At 41.9% G+C, this 21,920-nt stretch overlaps 1 protein-coding gene across 6 annotated transcripts; it reads right to left on the bottom strand.

Annotated features, from left to right (window-relative positions):
• Window positions 1-618: 618 nt before the first annotated feature.
• LOC112265684 (lysophosphatidic acid receptor 6) lies at window positions 619-21,661 on the bottom strand. 6 transcript variants are annotated; one of them, XM_024443229.2, is made up of 4 exons: window positions 21,493-21,661; window positions 21,224-21,357; window positions 2,687-2,753; window positions 619-2,554 (listed from the first exon to the last, which is right to left on the bottom strand). In XM_024443229.2, the coding sequence occupies exons 3-4, from the start codon at window positions 2,747-2,749 to the stop codon at window positions 1,730-1,732; spliced, it is 888 nt and encodes a 295-aa protein (XP_024298997.1). In that variant the 5' UTR covers window positions 2,750-2,753; window positions 21,224-21,357; window positions 21,493-21,661; the 3' UTR covers window positions 619-1,729. The 6 variants fall into 6 exon arrangements, with proteins under 6 accessions (XP_024298997.1, XP_024298992.1, XP_024298994.1 ...); XM_024443224.2 differs by having other exon boundaries at window positions 619-2,753; XM_024443226.2 differs by lacking the exons at window positions 21,224-21,357; window positions 21,493-21,661 and adding an exon at window positions 8,836-9,079.
• Window positions 21,662-21,920: the final 259 nt, after the last annotated feature.

Below are 21,920 nucleotides of genomic sequence, written 5' to 3' on the forward strand. Positions count from 1 at the left end.
TGTCGTGACAAAATATCCCGTTGAAAACGGGAACGTTTTTTATCCAAAAATGAAATACCACCCCCAGAGTTTCAAGAGGTTATGCTTACGTCTGTTTGTTCTGTTTGTTGCTTTCCAAGTCTTATGCTATCACTCTCTTAGGAATTAGAAGGAGAAAGTGGAGAAACTAAAAGCAGCTCCAGCTGGAGGGGAGGAAGCCAACAGCTTCAGCTGGAATGTCATTTTGTTGTGTGATGAGAGATGGAAATTAAGATTGTGTTTGTTGTGATCATAGATCAGAGGCCATAAGTCTCTGAGTTTGTAAACCTCATGGTGAATGTTTTGTTATCATTGTTTGTTCATTTATAAGTAATTTCCAAGTTTAAGTAAGTTGAACAGTAGGAAGCTATTGTTCGAGAGGAGAGACTGTTTGGTTCTGAGAATATGAAATATACTTATTCATGTCACTGATGGAGTGCTGAGGTTTCGAGGGTCTACACCAGAAGTTAATGGTTATAGGAGGAAGGTATATAGTGTGTGCAACTAAGCTTGGAATGTGTTGAGTGCAAGTGTTGGGAAAGGTTCCTTGTTCCTTGTCAATCATTGGCTTATTGGTAAAATCAGCAATCAGACAATATCTTCTTTTAAGTAAATCAATCAAACCTTTATTAATGCAATTACAGACAGAAGTTGACAACGGAAACACAGCACGCATGTTTCAGAGTAAGTTCTGCAAAATATGAAAGGTCAAAGTTGCTTTAATATGCTTGCAGTCAACCCCTAGTAATGTAACTGCCTACATCAACACCTTCTACTGATGAGACCCAGCCAATGCATATACAGTTATACAAACTTGCAGGAGAAAACTATAGCCCAGCAGTAATTTTCCATTCCCGTGTGGCTTACAGTGGTATGTTTGACTTGTCTCCTATCTATTTACTCCCCTGCAGGGGTCTGTGTCTATGTATCTCTTTTAGCCTTGAGGTGCTTTCTCACAGACACTCTGTTTTGACGGCAATGGCTCACATATCTGCTCAGACCGTTTCTTATAAGAGTCAGAGACTAGAAAAGAACTGTGGAACAGTATTAAACCTTGTAATGAATATATTGCTCATCTGTGGTCCAGGACCCCATAAATGTAGTGGGGGAGCGTCTTATAGCCCTTCCCCTTCTATTCATACAACATAAGCATAATCAATTATTGTAATATATCAATAATTTGGTGCAGCCACTCTCATGACCCCAAGGTGACACCCATCAGAAGCGATTACATGTGGCAGGCATTGATAGGGGGAGAGAGCTGTGGATTAGTGATGGAGGGGCGTTGAGGTCAGGTCAGGTCACCTTAAGGGAGAAATACAAGTTTATGGCCCGTATCACTAGTGTCCTGCCTAGCAGTAAGAATGATGTTTGTACAGATGGGTAGGAGGAGACTCAGCCTATGAGGAACAGTTAAATATCAGTGCTTGTGTGAAAATATTTTTATCTGAATGCAGCTGTATTGACCCTCTGGGCAGAATAAACTTGGTTAAGCTTTCATAAATGTCCTTTGAGTTTTTTCTGAGAATTAGAACCTAACACCAGTCATTCATTCTTCGAGAGTCTTTCATGAGACTTGTCTCCTCTCTGTTGTGGTGATCTGATTTTCCGTTTCCCAGATAGAGGTAATAGATCTACATCCATCTACAGGGAAATCGCCTCCACCCTGCTCTCCACTCCACTCCGATAAACCACATCTATCTAGCAAGTCCTATCGATCTCCAGTGACCTGGTTGTCTGATCCTGTCTCTCTGGGTCCCTTGACCATGATGTTGTCCATCAGATGCTGGTTGATTTCCCTGGGCTTTGCCACGTTGTTCCCTCTAGTGGACATCCTCCTCCTCTCCTGGCTGGCAGTCAGCAGGTTCTCCTTCAGGATGAAGTAGTAGCAGACCCCGTCCGTCAGACAGTTGACACTGCCCAGACAGGTGCTGATGTGAACGAAGTCTCTGAGGGGGTCGATGACGTCTGGGTTCTCTGTGCCGTTCTTGGCCAGGAAGTAGACGACTGCGGCCACGTGGTATGGGATGAAGCACAGCATAAAGGCCACCAGGTTGCTCAGGACGATCTTCACAGACTTGTTGTCCCTCACCTTCTTGTCCAGCGGGTTCCGACGCCGCATGTCACTCAGGATCTGCATCACGCGCACTGAGAAGAACAACATAGTGACAGTGCTGATTGTGAATACCGTCTCCATGGCGACAATGATCCATTTCTTCCCCCAGGTTTCCCTGGAGAATCCCTCGAAACACCTGGTTTCGTTGTTGTTGTGCAGGCTAGTGGTGTTTTTGTTGTGGAGCTCATAGACGGGTGTGGTGAAAGCGAATACCGTCACCCACACAGCCAGGCATACCAGGGCAGCCTTCTGTGGCGAGCGTAGACGCTTGCCGTTGAATGGAAACCGCAGAGAAACATATCGGTCGCCCGAGATGCACACGATCAGTACGATGCTCCCATAGATGTTGACGAACACCAGGCTCTCCAGGAAGGTGCAGAAGCCCATGCTCAGGCCCCAGGTGCGACCGAAGGCGTATATCTTGAAGGGCAGAGAAAAGATGAGAAGGCTGTCATTGATGATCAGACTGCTGAGGTAGACTGTGGACTCAGTCCATCGACGGATCCTGAAGAGGAGGAGCCACAGGGTGGCCAGGTTGAGGGGTAAACCCACCACGAACGTGGGGACGTAGACAATCCATTGTATATAGCACACGTCCCTTTCACACAGTGGCATTTTACTGCAAACAGAGAGGGAAATAGAATACGCATATAAATGTCATTGCACTTTCACTTATGACACAAATCCAATCAAATTATATGGATCACATACACATATTTAGCAGATGTTATTGCAGGTGTAGCAAAATGCTTGTGTTCCTAGCTCCAACAGTGCAGTAGTATCTAATAGTTCGCAAAAATACACACTAATCTAAAAGTAAAATAATTGAATTTAGAAATATATAAATATTAGATTGAGCTATGTCGGAGTGGCATTGACTAAAATACAGCAGAATAGAATACAGTATATACATACGAGATGAGTAAAGCAGTATGTAAACATTATTTACACATTATTAAAGTAACTAGTGTTCCATTCTTAAAGTGGCTAGTGATTACAAGTCCATGTATATAGGGCAGCAGCCTCTAAGGTACAGGGTTATGTAACTGGGTGTAAGCCGGCTAGTGATGGCTATTAAACAGTCTGATGTCTTGAGATAGAAGCTGTTTTTCAGTCTCTCGGTCCCAGCTTTGATGCACCTGTACTGACCTCGCAATCTGGATGATAGCGGGGTGAACAGGCAGTGGCTTGGGTGGTCCTTAATGATCTTTTTGGCCTTGCTGTGACATTGGGTGCTGTAGGTGTCCTGGAGGGCAGGTAGTTTGCCCCCGGTAATGCGTTGGGCAGACTGCACCGCCCTATTCAGAGCTCTGCAGTTGTGGGCGGTGCAGTTGTCATACCAGGCGGTGATACAGCCCGATAGGATGCTCTCAATTGTGCATCTGTAAAAGTTTTAGGGGCCAAGACAAATTTCTTCAGCCTCTTGAGGGCGCTGTTGCGTCTTCTTCATCACACTGTCTGTGTGGGTGGACCATTTCAGATCATCAGTTATGTGTACGCAGAGGAACTTGAAGCTTTCCTCCTTCTCCACTGCGGTCCAGTTGATGTGGATAGGGGCTTGCTCCCTCTGCTGTTTCCTGAAGTTCACGATCAGCTCCTCTGTTTTGTTGATGTTGAGTGAGAGGTTATTTTCCTGGCACCACTCTCCCAGGTCCCTCACCTCCTCCCTGTAGGCTGTTTTGTCATTGTTGGGGCCTACTACTGTTGTGTCGTCTGCAAACTTGATGATTGAGTTAGAGATGTGCGTGGCCACACAGTCATGGGTGAACAGTGAGTACAGGACGGGGCTGAGCATGCTTCCCTTGTTGGGCCCCAGTGTTGAAGATCAGCGAAGTGGAGGTGTTGTTTCCTACCTTCACTACCTGGGGGCGGACTGTTCGGATGTCCAGGACCCAGTTGCACAGGGCGGGGTTCAGGCCCAGGGCCCCGAGCTTAATGATGAGCTTGGAGGGTATTATGGTGTTGAATGCTGAGCTACAGTCAATGAACAACATTCTTACATAGGTATTCCTTTTGTCCAGATGGGATAGGGCGGTGTGCAGTGTGATGGAGATTGCATCGTCTGTGAACCTATTGGGGTCCACAGACGCAAATTGCAAATTGAAGTGGGTCTAGGGTGGCAGGTAAGGTAGAGGTGATATAATCCTTAACTAACCTCTCAAAGAACTTCATGATGACAGGCTTGAGTGCTACGAGGCAATACTCATTTAGTTCAGTTACCTTTGCTTTCTCGGGTACGGGAACAATGGTGGACATCTTGAAGCAAGTGGGGACAGCAGATTGGGATAGGGAGAGATTGATTATGTCTGTAAACACTCCAGCCAGCTGGTCTGCGCATGCTCTGAGGACGCGGCTAGGGATGCCATCTAGGCTGGCAGCCTTGCGAGGGTCAACACGTTTAAATGTCTTATTCACTTCGGCCATGGAGAAGGAGAGTCCACAGTTCTTGGTAGCGGGCCGTGTCGGTGGCACTGTGTTATCCTCAAAGTGGGCGAAGAAGGTGTTTAGCTTGTCCGGAAGCAAGACGTGGTTGGTTGGCTCTAAGAACCGGCTCTTGTAGGTGAACGTTGGGAGCTGGCTCGCATATCAGAAGAGCCAAATCTATTTATAAAAAATAAAAAAATAAAGATATGAATAATTAAAGATTGAAATTAATAGAATTAACTAATTCAAAGAATGAAAGAAAAATAAAATGCTCAAGCGCACACACATTCGTTCTGTCTGCACAGACTAACAGCCTCACCTGTTGTTCCTGTCAATCAGACACGAAGTGTCAACCAATTAACCAAAGATGCGTGAGGGAGAGCCGAGCCAACACACTCACAGTCACACACTTAGCAGCCGAGGAGAGAGAAGAAGGACAGCTGTGAAAACAACAGCTGGAAAATGAGTCGGAAGCACAGTAGCATTTGGATGCATTTTAATAATGTAGACAATGTTAGAGCACAGTGTAGAATTTGCCAAAACAAAATCTCATATAAAGCAGGTTCTACACACAACCTACACCGTCGTATGCGAACTGTGCACCCAACTGTGAAGCTAGCTGTAACGGAGCTTCGAGAAACTAGCGGGCCTGCTAGTGATAGTGGTGGACCCAGCACCTCCACACGTGGAGATATATCCACTCAGTCAAGTAGGCCTACTCCACGACGCACAGCTACGCAGTCTTCTATGGACCAGTTTATGCCAAAGTCTATGTCTGTAGCAAAGGCCAAGTTGATATTGCATTTGCTAAAATTATTGCCACCAAATTCCAGCCATTTTTGATCGTGGAGGACAGAGGTTTTAGAAACTATAGCAATAGTCTATATCCAGTGTACACAATTCCAAGCAAGAAAACCCTTTCAAAATCACTTATTCTACAACTGTACGAGAGTCCGGAAAGCTACTGCAGTTTGCCTTACCGCTGACTGCTGGACATCAAGGGTAACCACTTCTTACATGTCGGTTACATGTCACTTCATTGAAGATTTTCCATGTCTAGCTGTCTTCTGGACTGCTTTGAGTTCAGCGACAGACACACCTCAGAGAACTTGGCAGAGGAACTGTTGAGTGTGACCAAAGAATGTCAGTAGATGGAAAAGAGGTCTGTTGTGTCAGCAACAATGCAGCTAACAACCAAAGCCATGAAAATGTTTAAATGGACCCATCATCCATGTCTTGCCCACACAATCAACCTGATTGTAAGAGATGCCCTGAAGGTGATACAGCCCACTGTGGACAAAGTGAAAGCAGCTGTGGAATGCTTCCACAGGAGCACAATAAGGGCTGAAAAACTAAAGTCTACACAACGCCAGATGGGGATGCCTGAGCTGAGGCCTAAACAAGACTGAACTACAAGGTGCAATTCAACATTTTATATGTTGAAGGGGTTTCTTCAGTCAAAGGATGCCATCATCTCTACCCTGGCCATTGTCAATGCACCTGTTGGATGTGTGACCAAAGAGGAATGGGAGGTGGTGGAGGAGGTGTGCAGAGTCCTGGAACAATTTGAGCAGGTCACTGTGGAGATCAGTGGAGAGAGGTACAGTAAGCAGTTATTACTGCATCATTATTTAATCCAGTATTATATATGTATATGAGCCGTAAATAAGAATGTAGTATCAGTAGACAAAACATGAACCTGAACTAATAAGTTACTGTTCTCTCTTTTCAGCTATGTAACAACCTCAAAAATTATACTCATGTGTAAGGGCCTGCAGCGAATCACAGCCAGCCGCCAGAGAGAAGCAAATGTAACCACAGGACATGTGAAACCGCTGCACTTGACCCCAGGATTAAGAAGTTAGCCTTCAGTGATGCCAGAATGACTGATGAGGCTATTCAAAGAATAACCTCAGCAGCAGGGAGGAACAGCCCCAGCAGTCAGCTGGCTCAGGCACCAGGGCAACAGGAAGAAGAGGGATCAGATGGAGGAACAGCCCCAGCAGTCAGCTGGCTCAGGCACCAGGGCAACAGGAAGAAGAGGGATCAGATGGAGGAACAGCCCCAGCAGTCAGCTGGCTCAGGCACCAGGGCAACAGGAAGAAGAGGGATCAGATGGAGGAACAGCCCCAGCAGTTAGCTGGCTCACACCAGGGCAACAGGAAGAAGAGGGAGGGAGCAGATGGCTCAGGCAACAGGAAGAAGAGGGAGGAACCCCAGCAGTCAGCTGGCTCAGGCACCAGGGCAACAGGAAGAATAGGGAGGAACAGCCCCAGCAGTCAGCTGGCTCAGGCACCAGGGCAACAGGAAGAAGAGGGAGGAACAGCCCCAGCAGTCAGCTGGCTCAGGCACCAGGGCAAAAGGAAGGAAGAGGGAGGAACAGCCCCAGCAGTCAGCTGGCTCAGGCACCAGGGCAACAGGAGGAAGAGGGATCAGATGGAGCAGAAGCACCAGCAGTCAGCTGGCTCAGGCACCAGGGCAACAGGAAAGAAGAACAGGGTCAGGCTCAACAGGGCCCAGCCCCAGCAGTCAGCTGGCTCAGGCACCAGGGCAACAGGAAGAAGAGGGAGGAACAGCCCCAGCAGTCAGCTGGCTCAGGCACCAGGGCAACAGGAAGAAGAGGGAGGAACAGCCCCAGCAGTCAGCTGGCTCAGGCACCAGGGCAACAGGAAGAAGAGGGAGGAACAGCCCCAGCAGTCAGCTGGCTCAGGCACCAGGGCAACAGGAAGAAGAGGGAGGAACAGCCCCAGCAGTCAGCTGGCTCAGGCACCAGGGCAACAGGAAGAAGAGGGAGGAACAGCCCCAGCAGTCAGCTGGCTCAGGCACCAGGGCAACAGGAGGAAGAGGGATCAGATGGAGCAGAAGCACCAGCAGTCAGCTGGCTCAGGCACCAGGGCAACAGGAAGAAGAGGGAGGAACAGCCCCAGCAGTCAGCTGGCTCAGGCACCAGGGCAACAGGAAGAAGAGGGAGGAACAGCCCCAGCAGTCAGCTGGCTCAGGCACCAGGGCAACAGGAAGAAGAGGGAGGAACAGCCCCAGCAGTCAGCTGGCTCAGGCACCAGGGCAAAAGGAGGAAGAGGGATCAGATGGAGCAGAAGCACCAGCAGAGGTGCCACAAAACCCTGCTGTGTAGAGCTGTTTGACGAGAGAGCAATGTCATAATGGAGGTCTGATGCTATTTGGAGGAGCCCCTCCTGGTGGAAGAACAAGGCCTCTGTCTACCCACGGCTTACTAAAGTCATGACAGGGAGACTCTGCATAGTGGCCACATCCGTTCCCTCTGAGAGAGTCTTCTCGAAAACTGGACAAATAATTACTGAGAAGAAACCGCATCAGCCCCTCGAATGTGAGGCAGCTTGCATTTCTGAATGCAAATCTCTCATAAAAGCAAAATCTGGTCAGCATTGCTGTGTGCTGCTGGTTATAACATGGCAATAAAGAAGAGAGCATAAAGAGGGACCAGTTTAATGTTTTAAGTGGGATGCTGCAGTTTTGCACATTGTTATTTATTTTTGTTTGATATGGTGCAATATTCTATTATTATGATGTTCAGATTCTATTTGTTTTGAATTGTTACATTTATATGCATTATATTTGTTTATATACATTAAAAAGTTATACTTTAAATGCAAATGTGTAATAGCATCCTTCTTTGTTACATTTATTTCAATTTGTGGGATGCTGCAGTTTTGCATTTTTTAAATATATTTTTTTATATGGTGCAGTATTCTATTATGCTGTTCAGATTGTATTTGTTTTGAATGGTTAGATTTATATGCACTTTGTTGATATAAAAGTTACACTTTAAATGCAAATGTTTAATAGCATTCTTTTTCATAACTAACCAATGCATTTTAAAATACATTGTGGTTAAGGTAGAGTATGATTTCATTTATAAATTTAATTAGAATTGTTTTAAAACCAATTATAGTCAAACTATCACAATCTGTTTGACTTGACTTTGGTGAGCTGAGTTGAATGAGCCAACTCACTGAAAAGACATGGAATCACTACTGAAAAGGTCTGAACAGTGTGATTTTTCCCCATTGTAGAAAGTGCCTGAGTTTAAAATGTATTTCCATTGTTTTAGGGATAGTGACATTTAAATGTCTCTAGAGGATTTAAGATTATACGACATCTCACAACAGCATAGCAGAAACCGTGGGTGAATGTAAATGTATAATGTGCTTTTAATTCTATAAAGCATGCAGTGACGAACTGGGAGCAAAACTCCTGTCCAAAAGTATTACAGTAGGCTACGGAAAAAAAACACTCACCGAAATCGTGTTGGGATAATTATCTCGTCTCAACTAGAACCAAACCTTTTGGCTTTGAATACTTGATGGTAAGACACACTTTCACCTACAATAGACAGCCTGTCATGCCACTACTTCTTCCTCTGTGAAACAGTTGAACGACCCCCCCAATCTGCTCTAGTCTAGTGCCGCTTTCGTTGACTAGATTGCATAGTTAAAGGAAGACAGCCATCAAGTATTGTGTGGTTTGAGCACATACCGTGGAAGCAGTTTCTGCTTAGGCCACGCTCACGTGGTTTAGCATGCTGTTGTTTTTTGATGTGAACCTTTTCACTGCCTTTGTAAGATGTGTATGTTAACAGAGGGGGTTTCCCATTGATATAACTATATACGTTTCCTACGCAGGTTGGAGTTTGTCTTTTAGTATTTTCTAGAAGAAACCAAGCTGTATACGAAAAGTTTTCCAATTGTAAATCTATGTTTTTATCATATCATGATTCCAACAACTGTCATTGCTAATGCACACATTCACATACAGTATGAGTGGGAGACTGTCTGGAAATGTCTGAAACAGTGAAATATAATGTTATCCTTTCATACAAAGAGGCACTAGAGGGAGCCACAGGAACAGCCAGGGGATATCTTGAGTACACTGCCAGGAGCCAACTAAAATTAATGTCTGTCTGTGTGTTTGAAATATAACTACTAAATATGTAATCTAGCTCTCTGGAAACTATGGTTCTTGCCTGAAAGTATTAGTAGACTTTTTCCTGAGAGGTCTGTCTGATACTGTAGTGCAGAGAACAATGTCCTTACGACATAGCATACATCACCACCACAACCACATCCTCATTTCATTTCCACCTCACTTTTCCTACTATGAATGAGTGATCTTCCAGTCTATGGAGGACCAAGACGGCTAAAGTAAAAAAGATTATGAATACATAAATAAATCCATAAATATATATGCAGGTAAATGTAAAAATAAATTAATGACCTTACTCCCATTGGTTGATCGGTATCAGAGTACGAAGATTGACTTCACATGCATGGTTTCTATGACACAGACACTACGCAATATGGCTACACGAATGCAAGAGACAGCCAGAGATTTGAGAGTTTTAGCTAACCTAGCTGAAAATGCTTGTGCTGAATCTGACTATTTACTTTTTTGTGTGGAGTCTCTGGCTGACAATTTGTTCCAGTTAGCTGCATCTACTGACACAGAGGTTGACCCTGTAGTGTTCAGCAATTTGGTAACCAAACAGGTCTCTAACCCATTGTTAAAACCTGCTCCAAAGTCACTGGTGTGCCCCTCCGTATCCAGGCCTCGTTCTACGAGCAAACTCTCATCATCTTGGGGGACGTCACCCATCCCCTCCATTCTCAGTTGAACTCATGCCACTGGGGTGGTGCCTGCGCTCCATTAAGTGCTGTACTAACCGTCACAGAGCAACGTTTATGCCAGAGGCCTATTCAACAAGCTGGGACAGGGATCAGGATGTATTTGTTATATATTTATTACTAATTCACTCATCATCATGTCCATTTGCATTACTGTCTTTAAGTGTAAAGCCAATGTCAGTCAAAGAAAAAATAACACATCCATCCAGTGATTGAAGAGTGAAGATGATTTTGACTATGTTAGATGGAACCTTTAATATTCCAGTAAACGAAACAATACAATTTCTTTATTACAGATGGTGATTTGTAGTTCATGGTGGCATTGACGGTTTTAGGCATCTAATCGTGTACCTCAGCGCCGCCACCAACAACCGGGCCTCCACAGTGATGAACAGCTTCCTTGAAGCAGTCAACACCTGTTGAGTGCCATCACGCGTTAGGTCTGACAAAGGAGGAGAACATGTTCAAGTGGCACACTTCATGGTGTCCACCAGAGGCCTAAACAGGGAATTCCCATCTCACTGGTAGAAGTACACAGAATCAGAGGTATAATCATTTTTGTAATAATTGTGTATATTTTCATACTTCTTCAAATCAACCTTATTAGCTTAAATGGCCAATTATGTTTTGTTAAATTTGCAGATAAACATGTTTACGAAGCAAATGAGTTATCAGAATGATATTGAGGTTCTGTTAGGTTTGTGTTAGGTCACATGCTAAATTGCTCTGATTAGTTAACATTCTTACAACTTTTTTGCATAGAAAGAGTTGTGACTGTAGACAACTGTGGTGATTTTATGAATAACAATAACAACATATCTCTCTCCCCCAACTCTTTCTCTCACACTCTTATGCTTTTCTGCTTTGTCTCTTTATCCAGGATAAATGACTGTGGAGGGATGTTTCTGCTTTGTCTCTTTATCCAGGATAAATGACTGTGGAGGGATGTTTCTGCTTTGTCTCTTTATCCAGGATAAATGACTGTGGAGGGATGTCTTTGGGGGGAGTGTTGGACATCTTCTATACTTCTTTCTGCAACCTGGAGAGGGAGGGTCTACTCAACCTAGAGGAAGAGATCCACATCTATGCCCTGAACTGGAGATTTCTTCTACAAATCCAAAGGCACCTGCAGTTCTTCAAGGATAGCTGGAACCACCATCGATTGCGCACTGAGGGCAATCAGTCACCACTGCAGCTATGGACTCAGAATCAACGTGAGGGATATCATGACCCCCTCCAGGTTTGTACTTTAAATAATGTTAGCAAGTACACTTCTAATGCATGACACACACATTTCTACATATTAATAAGTATGAATGTAAGCAGCAATCAATGATGCAAATAATAAAATAGGTTAACATTATTTTACCACATTTTATTTAACATGATTAGAGATAAATTGCAACTACCTGTGGTATTTTTTTACACTGCAAACAAACACTGTATTCCCAAATGACCTTGTTCAATTGTGATTCCCATTCCTTTATTATTTGCATAGAATAGACATGCTCATATTTTACTGTTGATCTCACATTAGGTTGACATGGAATACAGCCTTGACGGGGGAGGTCCTTATGGTCACCATCATGAAGGAGTCACAATCCCTGAGGTTCAGCTTCCACGGCCATTGACTGACATGGAAGTGCAAACATTGCCAGATGCGCAAGGTTCTTTTTCCAGCGTCTTAAATGTCTATAGTGAGACAGTTGCCATATTATCAGATATAATTGGAGATGTTTAAAAGCCTGGGTCTGAGAATTGAATTGATTTCAGTATTTGGATTGGTCAAACTATCTCCAAGAGAATTTCAAATGCTGATAGTTTCTATGTAACAGCAAATGCTGTTTGAGCTGTTTTGGCTGTTCTCACTGAGTGATTCACACTGAGGGCAGGTCAGAGTCTGGGAGTCCCCTTCGCAAGGTGCAATTGTCTGCAAATAACATGCAATTGACTGATAAGACAAGTGCCATCTATTATGATACAAACAAGCTGTGATTTCTGACATTAAATGAGTTGGCTTTAGCTAAAGAAGGTTACTTACAAATTGATGGCAATTTGAACAATTGAGCTCCACTCATTGAAACTCATCATGCAACAAGCAAAACACTGTAATAAGAAACTATAAGCTGAACAGTGAGTGAAGATGGTACACTGTAATAAGAAACTATAAGCTGAACAGTGAGTGAAGATGGTACACTGTAATAAGAAACTATAAGCTGAACAGTGAGTCAAGATGGTACACTGTAATAAGAAACTATAAGCTGAACAGTGAGTGAAGATGGTACTGTATAAGCTGAACAGTGAGTGAAGATGGTACACTGTAATAAGAAACTATAAGCTGAACAGTGAGTGAAGATGGTACACTGTAATAAGAAACTATAAGCTGAACAGTGAGTCAAGATGGTACACTGTAATAAGAAACTATAAGCTGAACAGTGAGTGAAGATGGTACACTGTAATAAGAAACTATAAGCTGAACAGTGAGTGAAGATGGTACACTGTAATAAGAAACTATAAGCTGAACAGTGAGTCAAGATGGTACACTGTAATAAGAAACTATAAGCTGAACAGTGAGTGAAGATGGTACACTGTAATAAGAAACTATAAGCTGAACAGTGAGTCAAGATGGTACACTGTAATAAGAAACTATAAGCTGAACATTGAGTCAAGATGGTACACTGTAATAAGAAACTATAAGCTGAACAGTGAGTGAAGATGGTACACTGTAATAAGAAACTATAAGCTGAACAGTGAGTTTCAGTAATTTGGATTGGTGGTACACTGTAATAAGAAACTATAAGCTGAACAGTGAGATGGTAACTTAATAAGAAACTATAAGCTGAACAGTGAGTGAAGATGGTACACTGTAATAAGAAACTATAATGAACAGTGAGTGAAGATGTAATAAGAAACTATAAGGAACAGTGAGTTGGTCACTGTAATAAGAAACTATAAGCTGAACAGTGAGTGAAGATGGTACACTGTAATAAGAAACTCTGAACAGTGAGTCACTGTAATAAGAAACTATAAACTGAACAGTGAGTGAAGATGGTACACTGTAATAAGAAACTATAAACTGAACAGTGAGTGTAATAAGAGTGAAGATGGTACACTGTAATAAGAAACTATAAGCTGAACAGTGAGTGAAGATGGTACACTGTAATAAGAAACTATAAGCTGAACAGTGAGTGAAGATGGTACACTGTAATAAGAAACTATAAACTGAACAGTGAGTGAAGATGGTACACTGTAATAAGAAACTATAAACTGAACAAAGTGAAGATGGTACACTGTAATAAAAACTATAAGCTGAACAGTGAGTGAAGATGGTACACTGTAATAAGAAACTATAAGCTGAACAGTGAGTGAAGATGGTACACTGTAATAAGAAACTATAAACTGAACAGTGAGTGAAGATGGTACACTGTAATAAGAAACTATAAACTGAACAGTGAGTGAAGATGGTACACTGTAATAAGAAACTATAAACTGAACAGTGAGTGAAGATGGTACACTGTAATAAGAAACTATAAGCTGAACAGTGAGTGAAGATGGTACACTGTAATAAGAAACTATAAGCTGAACAGTGAGTGAAGATGGTACACTGTAATAAGAAACTATAAACTGAACAGTGAGTGAAGATGGTACACTGTAATAAGAAACTATAAACTGAACAGTGAGTGAAGATGGTACACTGTAATAAGAAACTATAAGCTGAACAGTGAGTGAAGATGGTACACTGTAATAAGAAACTATAAACTGAACAGTGAGTGAAGATGGTACACTGTAATAAGAAACTATAAACTGAACAGTGAGTGAAGATGGTACACTGTAATAAGAAACTATAAGCTGAACAGTGAGTGAAGATGGTACACTGTAATAAGAAACTATAAGCTGAACAGTGAGTGAAGATGGTACACTGTAATAAGAAACTATAAGCTGAACAGTGAGTGAAGATGGTACACTGTAATAAGAAACTATAAGCTGAACAGTGAGTGAAGATGGTACACTGTAATAAGAAACTATAAACTGAACAGTGAGTGAAGATGGTACACTGTAATAAGAAACTATAAACTGAACAGTGAGTGAAGATGGTACACTGTAATAAGAAACTATAAACTGAACAGTGAGTCAAGATGGTACACTGTAAAATGTCCTGTATATGGCTGATTTAGTGCCAAAGCATTTTACCTCCCAAAAGAATGAGCGAATGTGACGTAAAATCCCTCATCGATTGTCTGACAACTTGTCAAGGGTGTATTCATTTGCCAAAGTGCTTTACTTTAGTGCTATTCTGTGAAATAAACTGTCATCACAAATTTTGAGTTTGCCTTTAAAAATCAGATTTAAGCCCAAAGTACACCAGGAAGCATGGTAAACAAACATTACTGATGCTTACTTGTGGAGCCTTTAGAAAGGGTGTTCAATAACCGCTCAATTCTATTCTTTCATTTGAATTTGTAGTTTGCCCTGTCCTAATTGACTGTCTCAGTAAAACTGCGGTGAGAAACAGTCAATAATAAGACATGCTGCTGTCTTTACACTAGTGAGCAGACAGACCGTCTGAGCAGTTCAACTAAAGAGTAGAACAAAAAGTGTCACTTCAACTGAATGTCTTCTTCACGACTGTTTAAAGAATACATTAAAACGTTTATTTCTGGTGATGTATGTCTAACTATCAATCATGCCCCTCCTGAGACAAGCAAACTCAAAATACCACCCTCACCATATCACGCACCGTAATGACCACTGTAGTCCTTCTATTCCTCAGTGCTATCTATGCTGTAATAATCTGGGGCGAACACTGCAACAGTGTGGAAAGGCTTGCCGACACAGCCTGCTCTCCACAGACCCCCAGAACACAGAGGCAACGGCCTCTGGAGCAACTTATGATTTCAATTTGAGCCAGGCCACAGAACGAGGACATCACATCACAGCGTGGGGAGCAAGGGATGGAACGTGAGCGGGGGCCTCGAACAGGATCAGGTGCTACAAACCCTATCAAGACCAACTGAAGCCAGTCACCTTGGTAGGGCACACTAATATGTGTAAATGGGCCTCTCCCTTTTCACTCTCTGACCCCTTCACACTAGACTGTATAATTTTCTTCCTTAAATGTTTGGACTCCGAGGGAAGTTTGTTATAAGGTGTTAGTGGAAGTGCAAGTGGAGCGACCCCAAATCTGGCTTCTGTTACAATACACTACATCAGGTTTATTCAGTGTCAGGATTCTCTGGGCTAAAGCCCTTATCACCTTGAAACACCGCCCTCTCTTCAGGAAAGTTCATGGGTCAAACGGCTGCTCTGCCCATCTACTGTCAGATTTCACTGGGGAGGTCTTGAGGCACAGCTCACATATTCATCACTGTGTGTGACAGGAAACACTGTCTACTGGGTGCTGAATTAACAGTTCACTGTAATTACCTGCAGTCACATATTCTCAACGTCCCCAAATAATGGATTCATGATATACTGGATCTTACTGTATTAATGAACTGTGCCAAAGGCCTTGCAGCATATTTCAATATAAGAAAAGGCAGAGGGCTGAGAAATAAGAGTAATGCCTTATCACTCTGTCCCACACTGTTTGAACAGTTATACAGCTTTAGAGCTATAAATTCCATATCTTACAGTACAAGGCAGAGAAGACTTCCTAACTGCGGAGTGCACACAGTCATAATTTGTTGTTTATTCAGAAGGGCTTGTCCTTCCTAAAACGTCTTGTTAAATTCAACAGACAGGCTGTCTGAGGCAACTCGGTAATTACGCAGAAACATGACAAATTCCAATGTTTTTCTAAGGAAGTGAGACATAACAAGGCAGAAAGATGCCTGTTTGAATTCATAACATTGCTTTGGCTTGGATCTGGCCCCTTACCCATGGGCATGCTACATTTAAGACTCTGGCTGGTTTTTAGCATTTAGGCCACCCAGATTTCCCCAGGCCTCTGCGTTAATTACTCGAAACAGTATTTGACCTGTTCAGTTGAATTTTACAATCCCAGAGTGCACTCAGGCAGTTGGGATGCCCCTGCACTGAACCCTGTACACTTTTGAATTTTTTCAGAATCTATTTGTTTTCACTTCATTGCAGCCTCTGGTGTCCTGCTCCTCTCAGACCCAGTTCACGGCAATAAAGAAACCCCTCACCTGGTGTAAAAGTGGAGGTATTTGTCTTTATCAGGCCTTTCAGACTCTGGCCCTTATGAACACCAATGTTGGTTAATATACATTAGGCGCTTTATTGCAGAAAACGAGCGCAAAATGGATCCAGCAAAGCTGCAGGCAGGTGAAGGTCAAGTTAAACTGGAGGAGCAATGGGCCTCGTTTGTCAAGGGCACCCCTAACGTTGATTGGCCAGTTGAGACACCTTCTCCCTCAGTGTGGTGGAAAACATATTTCAGGGTAAATGCAGTCATATAGAGTGGATATGTTGTAGATATATCAAAAATATTCAAACATCAGATGAAGCATCAGTTTTTTCAGTCTCTTGTACAGTTTGAGGGTAACTTGCCTTACAGTTCACCTTGTAGTGCAGCCAGGCATAGAACAAGTGCATGGGAATTCTGATATACCACACAATATTCCCTAATACAGCATGTTTCCCACAGTTGGAAAACCCCACCTGGCTTCAAAAGTAAATAGTTTGCCATCTATAAAGAGGAGATGTTAGTCACAATTAGCATTGGTTTCTTTGAGAGGGACCCAGAACACATACCAACTCAATATTTGTCCTCATGTACTTAATTCCTTTATCCAATATAGAAATGAGGCAGTGCATTAATATCACCATTTCCTAGAAATTCCTTTCAATTTTTATTTTATTTACAACCAGCAATTATTTTCCTCTGTTTGTGGCCATCAATTTGGATTAGCCAACTACTCTGAGCTTCTAAAAGGCACATTTCTCTTCTGCTGCTTGACTGCCTAGGCACTTCCTTGAGGAAACCTTTTAAGACAGGACTTTTAAATAGGGATAATGGGAGTATATATGGAGGGTAGGCCGTTGAACTGGCCCCTCAGCTTCAGGTTCCTCCTCCAATAGGATCTATCTAGAATGCATCTGCCTGCAAGGCCATTGGGAATTGGGGTGGCAGGGTAGCCTAGTGATTAGAGTGTTGGAATAGTAACCGAAAGGTTGCAAGTTCAAATCCCCGAGCTGACAAGGTCAACAAATCTGTCGTTCTGCCCCTGAACAGGCAGTTAACCCACTGTTCCTAGGCCGTCACTACCTTCATTCTAGCTCTCTAATCTTTCAAATTGTACAGCTTTGACTTTTTTGGTTAACCATTACCATTAGAATGTCAAATGTAAGCCACTTTATCAAAGTGTCTGTATCACGGTTTACTAAAGTATATCAAATAACAATAAAAAGTGCTATAAAACTTTTGAGCTGATGTGAACATTGTGTCTTCCTGCAGGGCTTTGAATCAAAACGGACCAAACCCAGAGTAGGATGAGGAGATGCTTGCCATCAGATCATTTTCAAAATTCTCATATGTCATAGTATTATTTGACAGCTTCAGGGTAAAAAAGAAGAAGAAAAAAAGCACTCTTCAGCACCTCTGACAAATTCTTCAGGACCTCTGATGAACCTACCAAAAAAAACATATATATATATATATATATATATATATATACACAAAAGATAAAAATGTTTCTCCGAACCAACTGGATGACATCCCGGACATCGTGGTCCACGCAGTCAGATAAGGTTATCGGTGCCGTCTCTGGTTCTCTGCCAAACAGTACATGTATGATAGCAGGGCTTAGTCCTGCAAGGTGTGAGCCACCATTTAAATAAATAAAATAAAATAAATTTAAAAAATTAAGTGCCCAATCATGCACCCAGCTACTCCCCCAAAAATAAAATGACTTTCCAAAAGTGCTTGAGATGTGGAAGGAACACAATGGTCCTGCTCACCCTCAAAGAGCAAGGTCATCTTAAATAAACAGTTCTCTTTTTGACTGACCTGGGGAAAAACTGTTTCACATAATCTACAAGTCTATAAATCAATATATTAAAAAGATTTTCCATGACAGTGGACAGGACATACCTGGTGACCCCTTCTCCAATGGCAGAGTCACCTTGTAAACATATTTGAAATCAGTCAATGTAAAGTTACACAAGCTCAGCAAACCTAGCCATTGGATGCCATTGTGAGAAAAGGATTATGGCCCTGTTCCTTTCCACTAAGGAAACCCCTAAGCTCAAGGTCAGGTGGAAAATTGTACATTAACATTAATAACTAGCCCTAAGACGTGCTAAATTACCAATCCCTTAAAACTGATCTGTAAGCCTTCAGAATATAAACCCTCATCTGAACCTGTCTCCAGACACACCTCCATTGCCAAATCTACAACTGGATGCTGACCGGTGGAGGAACTTGTCCCACCGGCTCTAGGGATAGCTGCACCGCCATTCTCCCTTTCATTCTCCCCCGCCCTTTCAACCTGTGATTGACTTGAAGAGTTGAGCTGAGGAGTTAGGTATATCAGATACTAACAGTTATCTAAACAGAACATTTTCATAACTCCCCTCTACAACAGCTGATAGCCTGATAGTGAAGTGTTGTAATTATCATCTTTATCATAAAGAAATGTACAGCAACAATGAACCAAGAAGTTAACACCCATAACAGCTCAATTCAATTGTACCTTTACATCTAAACTAACAAATGATCAAACTACTTAAGTGTTCTGTTATTGATGTGCAACATGACCATACCATCATTTGTAATGATGAGTGCACCTTCCATAAATGGAGAATATCATATTTTCCCAACATCACCATGATTAATTTCCCATTCAGAGCATTACCTGGAGCAGGCTTCACTGTGCCTTCTTATTTGTGCAAAGTAAAGTTGTTCTTCACAGTTTAGGCATTGTGTCAATGATCCACTTTGAGCAACAACTGAATCATTCAGTTCCTAATTGATGAGAAAATTACATAAATAAATAAAAAACAGAGAAGACACTTATCATCTATAGATTTTTGTTATCATCTGTTGTAAATATTGCTTAACACAACATATCTACTTTGGATTAGTAAGTGCTCTAAAGTTCATTAAAAGTGCATAAACTGAGAAATTAGACTTACATGCTCCATATGCAAATTCCTTTACAGCGGGTGAATGTAGAGTAGCACGACACAAGGGTCTTTCAGATATCTCAAACTGTAGCCCCGATTGGGGCATGGGACAGGTATAAGATGATGGCTCTGTGTAGTTCCAGACATTTTCAGCAGCTCGAACCCGCCCTCGTCTCTCAAATTTGGAAACAAAGTTAAAATGAACTTGTGAACTTTCTTGATTACCTGTGAGATAATGACAATGATTTTTATCATTATATACACTTTTTATTAGGTACACCTATCTAGTATTGGGTAGAACCCCCTTCTGCCTCCACAACAGCCTGAATTATTCCCAGGGTTGTACATTAAGAGATGCCCTTCTGCACACCACTGTTTTAAACAGCTGTTATTTGAGCATTTGTGGCCTTTCTGTTAGCTTAATTTAAAAAAATTAAATAAAAAGTTTACGTTTATTTAACCAGGAAGGGCTCATTGAGATTTAAAATCTATTTTTCAAGAGCGTCAGCACCAAGTCATTACAAAAATTACAGACAAACATGAAAAACTACAAGTAATCTAGTAAAAAACAAAGAATTCACAAGAGTATAACAAAATCAAAAACATTGACATGTCAGGGAATCAGTCTCAAGATCATTCATCTGTGATTTAAAAATACCAATACCAAATTTAAAAATACCAATTTAAAAGTATTTTGTAAGGCGTTCAAAGACGATGGCGCAGAGTACATAAAAGCCCTTTTACCAAATTCAGTTCTGACATTTGGAATAGTTAGCAGGATAAAGTCCAGGGAACGAAGAGAGTACCCACCACATTTCTGAACAATAAAATGAGTATGGACCATTCTCTGACCTCTCTCATTAAGAAGGTGTTTTTGCCCAGAGAACTGCCACTCACTGAATGTGTTTTGTTTATCGCACCATTCTCTGTAAACTCTAGAGACGGTAGTGCATAACAATCCCAGGAGGGCAGCTGTTTTTGAGATGCTGGAACGACCATGTGTGGCACCAACAATCATACCAAGGTCAAAGTTTCTTGGATTACGCATCTTGCCCGTTCTGTTTGGTCGAACAACAACTAAAGCTCTCTACTCTATAGATTGAGTTGCAGGCAGCCACATGATTCGCTGTTCGAAGGAGCAGGCTATTTGCGTTAACACGCAGATGTACCTAATAAAGTGTGTACATCTCTAACTGACAGGACCTTCATAATGGTGTGATATTTGGGCCAGCTGTCCAGCTTCTTGCACTATGGTGAAGATCTATGATCAAATTTCCCCTGTCTATATTATATCCTTATTCTTTGCTAGATAGAAAAACTGACCCTAGATCTGTACCCATACTCTGAGAAGCTTGATAACTACATGCCCAGACTAGCTTTAATTAATCACATGAGTAGGATTTAATATTTAATAGCCATAGTTAACTGGCTTCTCAGAGTACAGGTGTCGATCTAAGGTCAGTATTATACACTACGTAAATTGAATTCAACTATACAAGAATCTCTTCATAATTCAACAAGAAACTCTCTATACATAAAGTTATATGTTCTAAAACTTAGATTTGTGCATGCCTATGCACACCATAAATCAAATTGTCAAAATATTGCACAAAACAATTTGGTTCACTCTGTTGATTGACTTTAAACGTCTGGCTCCCTTTTGTCTATCAAGTGGTGTGACCATGATTCTTTTTCAGCACAACTTTTGTCAGATGGCATACCTCGAAAGTTCAGGCACCTCTCACCCAACCCCACTGCCTGGAGGTGCTCTTTACCAATCCTGCTTGGGACAGTAGTTGTGTATTTCTGCCCAAGACAACGTCAGTCATCGGAGGCACAATCTTACTTTACACTTGGTTATAAATGATATAGTATTAATTATAATACATTATTCTTTGTATATTAGCTAGCTCACCATCAACATGTTGTAGGCTACTCAACCCCTTGAAGTGCCAGACGAAACGCTAGACGCAGCGCCAGATGAAACGCTAGACGCAGCGCCAGATGAAATGCTTGAAGCAGTGCCAGATGAGGTCCCAGATGAATTTGCTGTTGACAATGAAATTGTACAATACAAATTATCAGCATGCACCATTAGGCATACATAACAACGGAATAAAATATGTAGCTATACAATATAATTCAAACTGCAGAGGAGTATATTGCTAAGTTACCCATGCTTACCTCTAAACTTGACCGCACCATTTCAGAGATATCTACCTAGGGAAATATTCAAATATTTTCTTTGTGGACTGCTAGACAATCAACCATGCATGCTAGCTATCTAATGCTACAACAGTGGAGTGAAAAGCAAATGATTCGAGCTAGCTTTGTGTAAACATACACAGAGTCAGCCTCTTTCTCCCTATCTAGGGAGGATCTACAACCTATCCGCACTCTGTGCTTGATTGCTATGCCCGAATGTTAAAGTCCCGCCTCATCATTTGCATAGAGACGAAGAAATACAGAAGTAAATAAATAATAGTTGACAATAATAAATAAATAGGGAAATAAATAAAAACAGGAATACATGGACAAGGAAATAAATGAACAGGGAAATAAATAAATAGGGAAAATAATAATTAGGAAAATACACATTTTGGCTAAATGCA

The sequence above is a fragment of the Oncorhynchus tshawytscha genome, linkage group LG13 (genome assembly GCF_018296145.1).
Source record: "Oncorhynchus tshawytscha isolate Ot180627B linkage group LG13, Otsh_v2.0, whole genome shotgun sequence".
Lineage (NCBI taxonomy): Eukaryota > Metazoa > Chordata > Actinopteri > Salmoniformes > Salmonidae > Oncorhynchus > Oncorhynchus tshawytscha.

Excerpts from the sequence above, each read along its gene's own strand:
- LOC112265684 (XM_024443224.2), bottom strand. The coding sequence starts at position 2,749 with ATGCCACTGTGTGAAAGGGACGTGTGCTATATACAATGGATTGTCTAC.